Source organism: Scomber scombrus, chromosome 12, assembly GCF_963691925.1.
Source record: "Scomber scombrus chromosome 12, fScoSco1.1, whole genome shotgun sequence".
Classification (NCBI taxonomy): domain Eukaryota; kingdom Metazoa; phylum Chordata; class Actinopteri; order Scombriformes; family Scombridae; genus Scomber; species Scomber scombrus.
Genome location: NC_084981.1, coordinates 23,586,635 through 23,604,053, shown reverse-complemented (window position 1 = coordinate 23,604,053; position 17,419 = coordinate 23,586,635). Strand labels below are relative to the sequence as shown.

Here is a 17,419-nt window from a genome sequence, read left to right as displayed (position 1 = left end):
ATGTTAGAGATAAATAAGCAAATAACACAGGGACAAAGGGTTAAAAGTGGGATAAAGTAATTTTAATTTCACTGGATCTTAACATTTTGAGTTTTACAAGCAGCGTCTTTATTGGTGGAAAATCTGCACATGTAGATTCCATGTTGGCCTGCTCATCAGAATCACTGGGTCACCTAATATTTTTTATACTGAAGCACTGAAATCAAAATTATTACTACAGAAATGCTACCAACAAGCCTTGACTAAGATGCATTTCCAAACATATACATAAACGTTCCTTCATACACTCAAGATGCTCAACAGATTGCATTATCTCTGACGTGAACCACAGAGCTGCTCTTACTGTAGAAACTACTCTGCTGTGTTGCTGCTAAATCTCACTGCGATTTATATATCATGTACTTGTTTTTTTGTGTGTGTTTTTTTTACTCTCCCACAGCACTTGAACAAGACTTACAACACAGATGTGCCCCTGGTCCTCATGAACTCCTTCAACACAGACGAAGACACAAAGAAGATCTTGCAGAAGTACACGCACCACCGCGTCAAGATACACACCTTTAACCAGAGCAGGTGAGAGAATAAGACACGTAAACAAGTAAAGGTCACCTCGAGTTCAACGGTGGAGGCTTTCACCCACACACACACACACACACACACACACACAAAACCAATAACCAAACCCACAAAACTGAAAAAAGAAGACTTGAAAAATAAAATCCAAGATCCGAGAAAATGCACTTGCTGAAGCACCAGTCATACTGCAAACATCAGTATCAGTATTTGTCAGATGTGCGAGACTCTTCCACTCCCGGTTAAGCAGTATTGAACCGAAACATGCCGACTGAACTCTGCCTCCTCTGATAATGAACTAGTCTATATTCAGTGTGTGAGTAGCCGCTGTGTTCTGCTCCTGGCTCTGCGCTTAAACTGTCAAGAACGGCAGCATCCAGGAAACGTCATGTAATGTATGGAGGAAAGCATCCATATTTAATGCCCTATGGTGTCTCCATCTTGTCAGTCAAGTGGAACTCGCTTTTTACTTATTTCCCTTGAATTATTTAGAGCACTTGCATGTTCTGCGTGTTGAGAGGAATGTAGCACAAAGCCGTTCTGGACAGCAGTGCGGCGGTGGTAGTTGTTGTGGAGGAGGGAGGATTTAACGTCAGCACGGAGAGAAAGTGGTTGAATAGTTGAAATGACAATCAATAAAAGAACAAAGAGAGTTCTGTTGTTATGGTCGTGATAGTAATTCAAAAAAGGCAAATTAAACTCGGCTGTACTTCGCATTATCTGGTGTTCCAGTCGATGATGGAAAATAATTTGTTTTTTTTATCCAGCAGACAAATTCAAACACTCTGCAGCCACTTGTATTATTCACCAGCCAAATAAGAGCTGTGTGGTTACCTGCCAAATGTATGAGCGAAGAGTGAGTAGACGTTCAGGCTCCAAAGATCTGGAAAATCAAGTTAAGTTTAAAATGCAAATCCTGTTTTAAAGCAGCAATTATTCTGTCAATTAATCAGTTAATCACTTGGTTTGTTAAATGTCAGAAAATAGAAGATCATGGTGTCCTAATCTTCACATTGCTTGTATTGCAAAGATATTCAGTTAACTATCATATATGACAAAGAAAAGCAGCAAATCTTCGTAATAAAGAAACTGGATTAAAGGTTTTTCATTTGTGGAAGAAGAAAATGACTTACCGGTAAACAATGAACTGATCGTGAATCTAATTGCTAATTAATTTTCTGTCAATTGGCTACTCAATTAGTTGTTTAAGCTCTTTAAGTATAGTTAATACAGCTAGCTGTTTCTTGAATTGAGTGTCAAGTAAACAACATCACAAAAAATGGCTACAAAAGATACATTCTTAGGAAAGGTGTGTTGATCACTCGTATGTGCTCTTCCGTCACTATCACACACACACACACACACACATCACACAACATGGATTCAACACTTCACTTTCGCGTCATGCACACAAAGTGCAAACAACATACTTGGAATCATCGTGTTAATATTTGACAGGCTTGTTTAAGGCTCATTTAATCTAAGGAGGATATCCGACCACTTCCTTGTTCCGTTTGTGTACGTGTGTCAGTGTGTGTGTGTGTGTCATCATATTTCCTCACACAGTCTCCATAAAACATAAAAGTTACATTTTTGATCCGTGCACCAGTCAGGTTTGCTTCTTTCCACGTAGCGTCATCATGTCTGATACGTTTGACCTTTACAAAATATGAATTACTCATCTGTTGTGATTTTCAGCAACCCTCCCCTTCCCTAAAAATCTGTTCAGCCTGTTACTCCCAATTATTTTCATAATCATGAAAAATTCCCTCCAGCTGCAGCTTTGTTCGTTTGCCAAAACTTCATCGTTCAGTCGGGTGGATGACATTTTATTTAACTTGGAGAAAAATTGACCAAAACAAATATTTAATCTGCAATTATACAACAGATGGATAGAAGTCAGGTCAAAAGAACTGACATATTTCCCAAATAGGGAAGACAGGAATCCTTAAAGGGTAATTCCACCAAATTTACACATAAAGGCCAGTTTACTCATCCAGTGTGTAAAGAGTATTTTGAAGAAGTAACCCTGATGATGTCTTCCAAGCCTGTGTTACATCTATCTATCTAATAAATGATGCAGTTGCATTATGGTAGATGCTGGCCCGGATCTACCATACGGACAATATGGACAAGTGCCCTGGGGCCCTTGATTAAAAAGGGATCCTCCATGATGGGAGAAGAAAATATTATTTTTTTCCCCTTATTTTTTGCTCTTGATGTTAATAATGATTGTCGCTTGCATGCGAATATATCAAGTCTCATGATTGACTGTTTCATTTTTCACTTTGATGGCTGGGCAAGTGACGATTGGTCAGCATCCCATTGCCCTGTGGTTAGTTTGTATCATTTGGTGAAAATTGTTCACTTAGCGGAAAATGGACAGTGCCAGCTATAACCAAAAGACCAGTGGGGAAGCCAAAAGAAAAGGAAGAGAAAGAAGTGGCTATAAATACATAAAAAAGTCCCATGAAAATAGTAGTAGTATAGTAATTAAGGTGGATTTTAATGGCCAGGGTAGGATCCAGTGTTTTTACAGCTTTGACCCATATTAGAGACTAAGGACCTGATTTACTAAGATCCCAAATAAAGGGATTGCACGTTTGCGGTGCAGACAGCAGTATTTAAATAAATAGAAATGTGATCCCATGGAATTAGAAGTTCTAGTGGAAGAGGTTAACAAACATATTGAGTTATGACAAAAACATTATTACCAGAAAAAATGCTGTATGTGAGACTATTCGTGACAAAGTCAACGCTGTTAGTAAAACCAAAAATATTCCAATATACGGGTGGATAAAACACGTTCTCTGTGTATTCTGTCATTGTGCCTCCGTCCCCTCCTCTCCACAGTAACAGCTGGTTAATACCTGCCTTTCAAAGGTATTATTTATAGATGCAAAACCGTCAGCAAAATTACCTCTGTGTTGTCAACTTTACACACGTTTTTACACACGCAAACCTTTAGTAAATCAGGCCCTAAAAGTCAAGATATCTCAGTTTTGATTTTGATCATTCTGTTTCTCACAAGTCCCTCAGCCTAATGGAAGCGACTCACTTAATCTCGTACCTCTTTAAGGTTTAAATAGACTCCATGATACGTGACACTAAATGAACCCTGTGGACTTTATGACCACTTTGTAGAGTAATGTTTTTAATGAGCCAGTCCGCGTTTTTAGTTTTCTATCTTGTGCAGACTGGTGGTGTGCAGGGTGGTGTCAAACACATTTCTGCCAACTACTGAGGACAGTTGGCAGTTGATGACAGTAATGCATCATAAAAGGTGGCAGGAGAATAAAACTCTAAACTTGTGTAAAAAAAAGGGGTCACAACAAATTCATAAACAGGATTTGAAAACATGTTTTATGAGGTAAGGAATGTATTTAACATGATTGTAATGCCTCAAGACACACATAGAGCAATTTGGTGTTGGATTTGAACTAAATTGTATTTATTCAGAGGACACCTTTACTGCAGAGGTTTATGCCAAGGATAGAAAATATGCACCTCCGCTCATAGAGGAGGCACTAAAGAGAAATACACTGCCAAGTTCAGTTAACAACTCGATTGCTGTTATTGCTAATGTCAAACAATCCGAGTGATCCATTGATAAGATGTCCTCGTGGATCCTGGGAATAATCACTGCTCCCTCTCACGCAGCAATAGTGGATACAAGAAAAACATCTTTGTGGAGCCAACAGAATGTTCTTACTCGGGTCTGAGATGACATAAATCCTTTGAAGTCTATGAGCTCATATCAAAATCATTCATCTGAAAGCGTCTCTGCAGAACATTTGGCTGGAATTAATCCTCCTATTTAAAAAAAGGAGTCTCAGCACTTCTTTTGCCGCAGTTACTCTCACCTGATCAACTCGTCTACACTCTGAAAATATCCTCAAACTGCCAAAAACACGGCGGCTCATGCTCAGTGCTCTTCCTCATGATGAGGTTTGTTAAGTCCGCCTGACGTGGATCCTTCTTAGAGACCCTTTGATCAAGTTAATGCACATAAGGGTGATGGCTTGGTCCTCTTGGCTTGTTGCCTCATCTGCTTTTCTCGGAAAAAAACTTAAGTTTACTCTCTGGCGGTGTTTGAAGCGTGGTACTTGGCATGCTGCTCTGTTTCAAAGTCTTCAAGGTTTTACTTCAGATGTTCAGCAAAAAGATTTCACACTTTGTTTTCTCTTTGTGTTTTTTTTATCTCGTTAACATGCAGAGATTCACAGCTCTGCAGTGGGATAAAATTAATCTTTTTTGTTCCTTTTATTAGATCTTCTTTCTTATTGTTACATAAAACAGAAACAGGAGGAGAGAGAACTGTTCATAGAGCATCCTCAAAAACAAAAAGATGCTTGAATATTACGTTTGATTATTATTAAATGTTGCAACAGTAACATTTACGCAGACTTTGAAAATCACATGGTTAAATTTAAATTCATTACACTAAATCAATTTATTGTGTTATCTTTTTGTAGTTGAGCCTGGTCTTGTAGTCTTGAAACTGTATCATTTAAAATTAGAAGCAAGATCTCATGGAAACTGATAGTTTAGAGAAAATTGATTTAATGATGTTTTATACTGCAGGTCTGTTCCTTAAAAAACTGAATTCCTTAAATGATATTGTTGTCATATGTAGGACTAAAGTCAGACCTGCTGCCCCTGTGATTTGAACTCCAATTTAAACTTTTACCTTTAATTTAACTTTAAACTGACTATGGAGGTAGTTTAAGTTGTCAGTATTTTTGAGATGGTTAGATCAAAATGAGTGTTTTACCTTTTTTTAAATTTCATCATGATTCCAAATTTTGATGGTGAACAGATTAAGAGAAGATTATTAATAAACCCCAATCTTAGTTAACCTGTATCAGTGCGACCCACTTATCCTGTGAACCACTTTATTTCCCTCCTTTGATAAATGAGTTTGATCTTATCTTTATAATAATTTAATCACATTATACTGTAGTACAAACCATAAAGGACACTAAATTATGATCTTGAAGTATCATCCGGCTGAATGTTGAGTGTTTATCAACAGCTAATAATCTCAAAAACAAAGAACAAAATGTCTCATCTCATCATGGACTCCTCTCCTTCTCTTCAGGTATCCTCGCATCAACAAAGAGTCCCTCCTCCCCGTCTCCACCAACATGAGCATGAACGGGCAGAGCTCGGAGGGATGGTACCCTCCCGGCCACGGCGACATCTATGCCAGCTTCTACAACTCGGGGCTGCTGGACGAGCTGATCGCTCAGGGGAAGGAGTACATCTTTGTGTCCAACATCGACAACCTGGGAGCCACCGTGGACCTCCACATCCTGCACCACCTGGTCAGCCAGCCCAACGGCAAGCGCTGCGAGTTCATCATGGAAGTGACGGACAAGACGCGCGCTGACGTCAAGGTATGTGGAGGAGGAAGAGGATTAGGTGTCAGTTTGGAGTTCAATTATTTAGTGTTGTGGAGAGATAGTGTTACATTATTTGCTCTGTTTCTTTACACCTGATCTTGTTTCATGTATCACTTTTCTTTGTGCACATAAGACAGAAGGCTTTTGTTATATCAAGTAAATGTTTTGTTATACTAAAAAAAACAGAGAGCTTCACATTTAAACAGAATTTGTCTTTATGTAGAGAATAAATAGTTTAAATTCAGCGTTTCATGTAAAGTGAAAATGATCACAGCACGTTCTCACTTATTACTGTTGGTGTTTAGTCATGCAGGGTTTTGAGATATCTGTCAACGGTTTTAAAGTAGTTCCAAACCAAAATCTATCTGCATGACCAGAAAAGTGTGGAGAAAAAGATAATAATTTTTTCAATGCTCAAATCAAATCATTATAAAAATTGTAGTTCTCAGTGAAAACAAAGGCAGTTTCTAGTGAATTTGTCTTTCTATTGCACTCAAAACCTTATAAAATTGCGGGCTCTGATTTTCAGGGTGGCACGCTGATCAAGTACGACGGAAAACTGCGTCTGCTGGAGATCGCCCAGGTGCCCAAAGCTCACGTGGACGAGTTCAAATCTGTTTCAAAGTTCAAGATCTTCAACACCAACAACCTGTGGATCTCTCTGGCTGCTATCAAGAGGCTGCAGGAAGAGAAGGCGATGAACATGGAGATCATAGTCAACCCCAAGGTGAGTACACAAGTGACACATGAGCGTAACGTAAGGCCAAAATATATTAGAGTTGACAAAATAAGGCGCCAGACACACAACTACAAAGTGTTACAAAACCAAAGTCAGAACCAGAGCCTGTGTTATAAAGAGTGTTGCTGTGTTCAGGTCATGTGGTGTGGATGGAAAAGATTCCCATGAATACAACTTGTGAATATTCACATCATCAGACAGTATGATTATAGAGCTGGTCAAATGAAATGACAAATCACATTCATTAAATCTGAGTTTCACAGACACGACAGATTTGACAGACAAATCAGAATATGATAACTCTGATGTGACTTGAACGCAGCGTATCCACTGACATTCAATCAGTGAGTAAAAAACATAGAAACAATAAATGTCTTTCATTCATGTTAGTGCAGTATGACACTGTGAATTATTAAACAGCTGTGAATGTAGATTATCTTCTAATTTTAAATTGTGGTTGCCAATTTATCAAACTGAGAGAGCTTAGTTTCAAAGCATATTGAATTTTCTCAAAATGTAGATTATTAGTTAAGTCGTTCAGCTGCATTATAATAGCGGGAAAAGCTTGTTTCTTTCATTTCTTTCAAGTTAGTGTAGAGCGTAGAAAGCTTCACTATTGATTCAGATGATCCAAGGATGATTAATAAAATATAATTTTTTTAAAACAAAACCAAAAGAGTTGAATTTTAAGAACACTTGGGAAATTAAACCAAGAAAAAAAGTAGCTTAAGATTTTCACGTGGCCATTGTTACGGTTAAATATGGCAAAATGCAGTTTTACATCAACATTCATCAGGAAAACTTAACATGAGTCTTCGCTCTGTCATTTCATTTCAACAAGAACATAAATCCTCTTGTGACTTTCTGTAGTGAAATTGAGTCAATTCTGTACGACAACCTAGTCTTTATGTCTCTTTCTCCTCCTCCTTCCTTTCCAAATACATTATGGAGGCATCAAAGTGAAATGACTCATAAATGTCCTTGTAACAGTTCGCCGTCTGATCATCCACGTATGAGTCTGGAACCTTTAGGGGGCCCACTTCAAAGAGGGAACCACAGCAGGAGGCTCAGATGTAACAAAATAGATCCACTCTCAGTAACAAGCCAACCTCTCGGAATAATATCACCTGTCCTATTTCAGCACAGCGTTAGGAACCGTAGCCAGAGAGATATCAGCACCACTCTCCTCTAAAGAGAGCTGCCCCTTCTGAAATAATCATAAAGCCTCTTCACTCTCTGTGTTCATTTTTTTTTTGTCACGTGAGGGTTTTTCTTTTCTTTTTTTATGCATACAAAGGGGGGAGGAATAGATGGGAACAAAGCAGCTTCAATCCAAATCCGGTTTTCTGGTCACCTCTCTGGTGGCTCATGTGCCCTACTTGGACTCCTGTGCTGAGTGAGGAGGAGGAGGAGGAGGAGGAGAGAGTGTGTTTGTGTTTGTTTGTTTGTTTGTGTGGTGTGTGTGTGTGTGTGTGTGTGTGAGTATGTGGGATCACGCAAACATTTTTCCTTCAAAGGCATAAAAAATTTAAAGCTGCCTTTCATTCTACGTTGCAGTCGAAAACCAAGAGGCTTCTCAACACCTCATCAGGATTACCCCGATTTGTTTCAATCACAGCTTCATGACTGCGTGTCTTTCCTGCTCACGTTTCTCCTTTGTTGCCCTCCAAAGCTCTTGATGACAGAGCCGCCCTGTTAAAAGCAGCGCAGCAAACAAATTAGACTTAACGTGACTCTTATTTTGGTTAAGTTCCTCAGGGTATGCAACCCTCTCCGCAACCAGCGTAAAATAAATTCACCGCTGAACCTCAGCCTCGTTCTTGATTATTGCTTTTCCGGGTCCCTAGATGTAATTTTCTTGCCCTCAGCTACAAAATCGCCCACTGTGACATAGTCACTGTTACGTAAGTGGTGATAACTATGCAGAACTGTGAGGCTTTATGTAAGTGTGCGGTCCCATCTAGGTAAGAGTGCAGCACTAAAAGTGGAGCGTTAGAATGGGCCCCTTTCTATTATAGTCCCCCATACATCTTAAAATATGTGCAATCATGGTTCTGAGAGGCACTTAAGATAAAAGTGGCCATGCAGCAGAGTGTTACATAAGTCCTTCTGATCATTACACCTGAGACTCAGATCGTGATAGCATTGTATGTTATTATGTCAACCTTTCAATGTGCGTTTTAGGAAATGCTATCATCTCCCAAAGTAAAACTACAGACATGCTCTGTGAGGGTGGAAAATGAAAGACTAGTGTCCTTCCAGTAGTTGTTAAGACATTTTACCCTAAAATCACAAATGTGAACCCTTTAAAATCACTAGAGGAAAAATCGGAGGATCACCAAAGTCAGTAGGTTTCATCCTCCTGCAGCCAAGAATATCTGTATAAAATTAAATGATAATCCATTTAATTGTTATCAAGATATTTCAGTCTGGGTCAAAGTGCTGGATCAACATTTCCATCGATAGAGCGAGGCCTCCAGCATGTCTAACACTCCCTGCTGATGGAGCTGAAAATTGTATCACCAAGTTCTGAATGTTTTAGATTTTTAGAGAAACAAGGTTTTTACTAAATGAGAAAACTGTTGTTATTGAGTAATTGTGTTCACAGTGAATCACACGTGTTTTAAATAAAGCGGCATCAGTGCAGAAGTGTTTGGAGGCTGCTGCATAACAAATTCAAATTTGTGTCGACAGCGGGACTGAAATGAAGTAAAAGCTGCGTAAGATTCACAATGTCGGTGTAATAATTCAGATATTTTAGGAAAAGCAACACAGTTCAGCTTTCTTATGTAAAATAATTTTAAAGTTAAACTCGGATGACCTTAACACTCAGTTGTTTGTTCATTAATGGATTCATATCTTGCACTCGTGTGTTTATGTGTCTATGAGAGATGAAGAGAGCGGAAAGATGCAAAAAGACAAATGTTACAACTAACATGTCTGCCTTCCTGTTGCCTTCAGACGCTTGACGGTGGGCAGAATGTCATCCAGCTGGAGACGGCGGTCGGCGCTGCCATCAAATGTTTCGATAACGCCATGGGCATCAACGTTCCTCGCAGCCGCTTCCTGCCCGTAAAGACCACGTCCGACCTGCTGCTGGTCATGTCCAACCTGTACAGCCTGGATGCCGGCTCGCTCACCATGAGCCCAAAGAGAGAGTTCCCAACGACGCCGCACGTCAAACTGGGCAGCTCCTTCACCAAGGTACCAAAACTGAAACTGTCAAAACGTGTTGATGACTGTCTGACTTCTGTGTGTGAGAATCATTTAGCTCCCATTTATTTTAACAATTCCCATTATTATACATGTGATGTGGCTTTACTGGAGAGGATGAACATCTTACTCATCATCTCTCTGTTGGCACCTCACTCTCTCCCATCATCTGCTGTTGCTGAAGTCTCTAAATTACAACATTTCCCTCAAGTCTGATCTGATGGCTCATACACTTCCAGTCCTGATTGTTTTTTACAGTAATTTTCTCAAACTGTGTCGTAAAAGATTCATTGATACTAAGAATTACACCTCTGGCTCCTCACATTTAAAAAGATGTCAGTATGATGTTAATTGGTATTCTTATCCAAACTTAAAATTAAATTTAAGATATAATGTGTGGGTTAAAATGTTTTGTTGAAGGATCCGCTGAGCTGCACTGTAGTTCTTTAAAAGACTGTAGTCCACTAACTTCCTTTTCTCTCTGTCTGTGTTCAGGTTCAGGAGTACCTGACCCGCTTCGAAAGCATCCCCGACATGCTGGAGCTCGACCACCTGACTGTGTCCGGAGACGTCACCTTTGGGAAGAATGTTTCACTCAAGGTAAACATTTTCACTTCAATTACACTTTACTGAAAAAGATGAAAATCTCTGTTGTATAGTGACCCGACATCTCTGCAGGTTCACATGTGAAATAAATTTGGGGTTTTAAAAGGTTTCGAGGGCTCAAGCGGCCGAAAATGAAATGTGTATTTGCTGCAAATGTGCCGTGTGATAACCCAGAAAGACTGTTGCATTATTTATTCGGGTGTCCACACTGATGGAACGAGATGCTGCACTGTGGGTCTTAAAAAGGCCGCAAACCCCAAGTGATGTTTGAGCCGCAGCCTCTTTTAGTTTCCATATTTATTTTTGCGGTGCAGGAACGCTCGGGGCAAGAGATAAATCTTTAAATTTCACCGACCTTTCTTAAAGTGACGTGTAATTCTGGGGAAGATTGTAACCTGTTTGTACATTTTAACAAAGACCACCAAACAGAAGCTTTCAGTTCATGGTGGCAGGGGGTTGAGCCTGTCAGTGATTTATTACTTTAATTAAATCCTGCTTTAAAAATGTCACCACTTCAGCCCCTTTTCTATCTGACTGCAGCTGTTTTTTTTATGTCCTGCTAAACAAAAGCCATCGCTCTTCCGCCCCCTTTTTCTTTACAGGGAACCGTCATCATCATCGCCAACCACGGAGATCGGATCGATATTCCGGCCGGCTCCATGCTCGAGAACAAAATCGTATCTGGCAACCTCCGCATCCTGGACCACTGAGGCCTTTCTCACCCTTTTCCACTTCAACCCCTCCCTCTACCCTTCTCCCCCCACCCTCATCATGTGACCTAGTTGGCTTGATCCCAGTCATGTGACCCATTTGTCATGTTTACCCGACACCAACAGATTGTTAAGAGGATGTGACTTTCCCCTCCCTGAAGGCTGTGTGTGATTGCATGTGCAGTGCTTTACCTTCCAGTCCCAAACATTAGCAAGTAGTTTACATGGTGGCAAGGAGGGGATGTACTGCCCTCTAGAGGCCGTTTCTAACATAATATAAACCTTTAATTGTATTAATATTGAGCTAGTCACGGCTGCCACTGTACAAGATTATGAGCTCAGCACTAGGCTATAATATATATCCATATCCATGTTAGAGAGAAAACAAATCTGAATTATTGTCTATTTTAACTGTAAAATATATAAACATAGCACAAAAAGGAAAATTTGTGTTTGGTACATTATTTCTTTTATTGTAACAATGCTTCTTATACCGTTGGAAATCCTGTGTATTTCCCTTCTAAATGGTGCCTCATTAGTAAGGAGCAAATCGGTATAAGATTTATTGCCGAGAAGCATTGTTACAACAAAGAAATAATCTACCAAACACACATTTCCTTACTTTTTGTGCTATGTTTATGTAGCGATACTAAGAACAGTGTTTATCCTCGGTGTGCATTTACAGCACTGCTAATGCAATCACATTGTGTACTTACATAGAGGTAAAGTCATAGTTTGTGAAGCTGTGGAAGAGCTTTAGTCGTTTATCTCGAGCACAGAGACTTCACGTTAGTACTTAACATGCTTCCAAAATGCAGCTGATACTTGAAATAAATCACTGAAATTAATATTGTAATTTATCAGCCTATTATAGACGACTATTTACACTCATAGAGCAGTTGAATAATGATAATATGATAAAATTCAATTAAAAAATATGATGAATAAGTGTTAAAGGCACTCCTAAATCCATCTTTTACTTCAGACATTTTAACCAATTCTGAATGATCATCCACCAGAAATTGTTGCTGCTGTGAAAACAATCATAACAAAATTGTTGTAAAAGGCTTTGGAAAAGTAATATAAGGAATCCTTCAATTATAATTTAATCCTACATCTATAAATGTTTGCCCACTTGAGCAGGACAAGCTGTAAACACAACCTTATCACATTATAAAGTTGATATTAATACACCCAGCAGACATTAGCATTAATGCGGAGGCTTGTATTTGCCATGCTGATAAATATAAGAGAAACAAAACCTGAGAAAAATAATCGTCGCTTTAGCTGCTAAAAATGCTCCACTGTGTTCACCAGCTTTGTCTGCAGTGTGGTGAGAAGCTGTGAAACTAAAATAATGAGCTGAAAGACACTTAAGCTAAAGTATGTGACACCTTCCACATACAAGTGCTCATTTCAGCTGTTGCTTATTTAAAGATATTGACTAGAGCATCTTTTTGGTTTCAGGAATTTCTGGAACCACGTTTAAAAAAAAAAAAATTAAGCCTGAGGTGAAGTTTGTGGCAAGAAATAAATTGCTAACCTTTTTTTCCAGAGTAATATCAACTGTGACTTCCACTGAACAGAGTGCAGAACATACTTCCACTGGATTTATTCACTCCTCCAGTGTCCAGAATAATCTGGTCTCTACTGAAAAGCTCCCAGGAGTTTGTGCCATAGAGGAGAAAACAAACATGTTACCCCCATGTAATGTCTAAACAATGTGTGTCTGTGTGTTTGGTGCCCCTTGAGCTTTTCCACGATATTCCCATTTTAAAGACTAACGATCCATTTCCAGGCAAGATCACAACTCCATGAAATTGTGTGTAATATCTGAAATTATATCGCTTTAAAATGAAAGACTTTTTTTTTTTGTACAGTCCCTGTATGTTGTAAAATATCACAATGTGGTGCATTATTTTACTGTTTTTATCCGGTCTGTTTGCTCACGTAGTGTGAAACCTCGTGCCTCCATTTCGATGTCAAGTCTCTCCTGTAGCCTATGTCCATCCCGCAATTCAGCATTACACTCCTCACCTAAAGCAAAACAGGAGGTGCAATATTTTCTGCAGTGTTGGTTTCACACACACACACACACACACACACACACACACACACACACACACACAGTCAACATTTGAAAACATGTACGCAAAGTTTCAGTGTGAAAATACTTGATGGGTCTGCTTGATGCGGACCGGAAGCCTGAAAGCAATAAGTGTTGATCTGTGACAGTGATGAGGTCTCAGCCCAGTTCTGCCTCCTCAGAGCTGAATAAAGTGCAATATGAAATACTGAACGTGTCGTCTTTTGTCTTTTCATGGTCGAAGAAGAAAGACAAAGAAGAATTTAGTTCGGTGTCATTTCCACTGGGATGAGTTTTCATCATTAATTCATTCACCGAACCATGCAAAAATATGTATTAGTGATACATGTGAGAATACTAATAGAGCTTATGTAGTGATTATATAAGAAGTCCGCTTCTGGGAGCTATCCAATCAGAGCTAGAATCTAGAAATGTGCATGATTCATCCTCCTTATAGGAAAACAGCAGTCAGGTATCTATATGATCACTAAAAGTTCATACTGACTATTAGAATGTGCTTTAATGTAAGTGATGTCATTATATGACTTATATGAAGCTCCAGCAGTCGGAGTTAGTCATATCAAGTGGATATCTGCCACATTTACAGTCTTTTTAGCATCATATTCCCTCTTTGTGTTCCCCTGTTGAGCTGTGGTGGAAGTATAGTAACAAAAAGAGGGAATTTGGCACTAAAAAGACTAATGTTTGAAAGATATCTACTTGATTTGACTCATTTGGACGGCTGAAGCTCCATATTAGCTTCAGATAAACTTTTAAAAACATTTTTGCACAGGAGGAGGACTGTGGATTTTGTCCTCCATCACTTACATTTTAAACACATTATGAAGGGATCTTCTAATGGTCAGTATGAACAGGAGGAATGATTACAATTTACAATATAATTTGGCAGACGCTCTGAGAGTCAATTCAACACAAGCAAGGATCTAGCCTGGAGAGAATAACTTGAATAAGTGCCATAACTCTAAGTTAGAGTCACGAAGGATGTCAGTGTCAACAGGCAGTGCAGAGAAGATTTTCAAGTGCGGGGGTGTTCACAAAAAAGCTGGATCTTTAGACTTTTTGTAAAGCCTGAGGAAAACCTCTTTCAGTGTTAATTTGGGCTCCTGACTGTTGTTGTAAGATAGACTTGAAACATTGTGTAACCGTCCTTTAAATCTTTGTTTTAAAAGTGACAGATTTATTATATATATTACGCAGGCTTTGTTTCCACAATGTGACAAAGCGTACATGTGTCCCCACAACATGAGTAATACAAGTACAGACCCACCCACCCACAAACAGCACACAGTGAAATGTGTCACTTTTACACTTTATTGTTTAAAGTTATTACAAAAAAGTGTTTGCTGGAAACATTCGTTGCTTTCGCCTTTACAAGCACAAGGAGACTCCGGAGAGGAGGAGAAGAAGAAGAATAAGAGGAGCGAGTGGAGAAAGATGTGGGACGGACTGATGGACGTGTAAAAACTAAGTGGAGATAACAGTACAGAGACAGAGTGGAGCCCTTACTCACACACTTTAATCCACAGAGGAGACAGACACGGTGAAGGAGAGGCAAGACACAAAATCCAGGGTGGAGTTTTTTTTACTGATGAGGTATCCTCAGAAGACCTTTAGCGCTGCGTGTGTGTCTGTGTGTGTATGAATGTGTGTGTGTCTGTGTGTGTGTGTGGATGTGACACAGGTAATCTTTTTTTTTTTTCTCCCTGAGGTGAGTTAGTGTGTTGCATTCCGAGCAGGTGGGAGGGATACCGATGGAGAACTACTGAGTGAACAACACACAAACTGAAAACTGTACACATACAATCATCATGGACACATAAATTACAATCTCTCTCTCTCTCTCTTACACACTCTCACACACACAAACACACAAACACCCACACATATGCTACTGATACCTGCAGATTTTGAATTCAGACCTCACATGCAGAACTGAAGCTTTGTGTGTGTATACATCAAAGAACGTGTTGTTTGGAAGTGACTCTGATCAGTAAAGCTGCTTCACTGTTGGATGGAGAGTTTCTACAGTACGAGTGCGTGTCTCGCTCTTACGCTGCCTGTGGCTGCATGAGTGGAAGTAAAGTGGACGAACCACAGTGACGTCGCAGGATGTGTTGTGTGTAACGCTGCGGGAACCTTTCATTTGTGCTTTAACACGCGAAATATCATTAAAACTATCAGGACTGCCGTCTCTGCTTTGAGCTTCTGTATAAAGCTGAATAAATTAATGCAGTTACTTGTTATTTAGATCCTCTGGTGTTAATTAACTACAGCTGAGCACAGGTGGCAGGTGGTGAAATGTTATATAATCATGTAAGTTATAATTAAAATCATCAGCAGGTAATCTCTTGTGGGTTCAGGCGAAGACCTGAACTGCAGCGTCTCTGGATTACATTAAATTGGGAACCTTCATTTCGCTTTCAAGGCATAAAATGCCCCTAAATATATATATTCCCTCTTTCCTATAACTATTTTAATATAAAAACAGTTAATAATTTAGCATACGGTGGACTAATCTGGTCAATTACTCTTTAGAAAAGCTTAAGACACTGTTAATTGAATTGCACTTGTTCAAATTGTGATTTTGTTACAGAGACAATAATTCATTCAGCAAGTGTATTATTAGCTATCATATAATATAAATATATGAGTTATTGTATAGTCAGAGTTTTCACAGAAGAACAGGCAGCCCTGATACTTTTTCACGGTTTAGAAAGCACAAATTAACACACACACACACACACACACACACACACACACACACACACACACACACACACACACACACACACACACACACACACACACACACACACACACACACACACAAAGAGGATTTTGCAGCTTGGATTGAAGAAATGAAGCCATGCATGTGTTTGTGTGTATCAAACCTGAGTCAAACAGCTACAGTTGTCTATTTCTTGCTTGATATTCATTCATCACATGGGGCTCGGGGGGGCTTCCTGCTTCATAAGAATTAAAGCAAACTAAAATGACTTCAACTGTCTCAATTCCTTGTTTGCATCAATGCAATTATGGCTAATCAAATCATGCCTGACATGGTAAAGGGGATCTGTGCTGAGTCACTTTCAGCCTCCAGCAGGACGCACAGTTACTCACAGACGACCACGATACCGGCAAAACTCATTTCAAATGTCTGTGGCAGTTTCAAACGTTAAAAGAAAAGTGGAGCTTTTAGCTTAATGCAAAGATTAATACTGATTAGAATACTGTATCTGGTAAAATATTAACCATCAGTCTGACTGTGATTGTGCATCTGAGCCCAAAATATCACAGCAAAAATAAACTAGACACTGTCCAAGCTGCTCGGCTACTGGTTTACTTCCCATTCTTAGTTTTGTAGTTTCTATGCTGACAGCGTTCAAATTGCCCTCTACTTCCACTAAAATAAAAAGCATTTGACCAGGTCTGTTTATGTGTGTGTGTATATGTGTGTGTGTGTGTCTTCATGATGTGTGACTTAAGCTACATAGCTGCGGTTTCATGGCTAACCTGTGATCAGATTCACTCACCCACAGTAAAAGATTTCACTCGGACTTTAAAGGGAGGGAACTGTCATTCAGGCTCTTTACGCAGGCACCTTTGAATACTCAGTTTCCCATAATGCTTTAGGAGGTTTCCATTCCAAATCTATTGCTTTGAATGTGAAAAAAGGCCATGGCGATGACTAATGAGAGAGAGAAGTGCAACTGAAGGGTTAACACACACGTTATACGAAGTGAGAGCACGCCAGAAGGGGGGGGGGGGTGTATAAATACGACAAACAGATCTGAAAGGTGAATATGGGGAAAGACACGGAACGAAACCCTCAGGACACACCTAGAACTTTATATCTGATCAACAATATACTGTGTTTTAAACGTAAAATGCTTAATAGTATTGAAGTTCGGCATATCTGACAGATAAAGGATGAAGCAATGGTTCCTGGGCCATAAATAAACATCTTTGTTTAAATTAGCTCTAAGAGATGTACACAGATGTATATTGCAACAATAAACATGAATAAAAACCGTATATTTGCACTACGGTATATTAGTAATTTAGA

The 17,419-nt window shown here is 39.3% G+C and overlaps 1 protein-coding gene across 1 annotated transcript in view; it reads left to right on the top strand.

Annotated features, from left to right (window-relative positions):
• The window catches only part of ugp2b (UDP-glucose pyrophosphorylase 2b), a 41,026-nt gene extending 27,494 nt beyond the window's left edge, over positions 1-13,532 (top strand). The window contains exons 5-10 of the mRNA XM_062430342.1: positions 440-573; positions 5,675-5,972; positions 6,508-6,705; positions 9,679-9,921; positions 10,426-10,530; positions 11,139-13,532. Of these exons, the coding sequence (XP_062286326.1) occupies positions 440-573; positions 5,675-5,972; positions 6,508-6,705; positions 9,679-9,921; positions 10,426-10,530; positions 11,139-11,246 (1,086 nt within the window). The 3' untranslated portion in view covers positions 11,247-13,532. The remainder of the gene's footprint in view (positions 1-439; positions 574-5,674; positions 5,973-6,507; positions 6,706-9,678; positions 9,922-10,425; positions 10,531-11,138) is intronic.
• Positions 13,533-17,419: the final 3,887 nt, after the last annotated feature.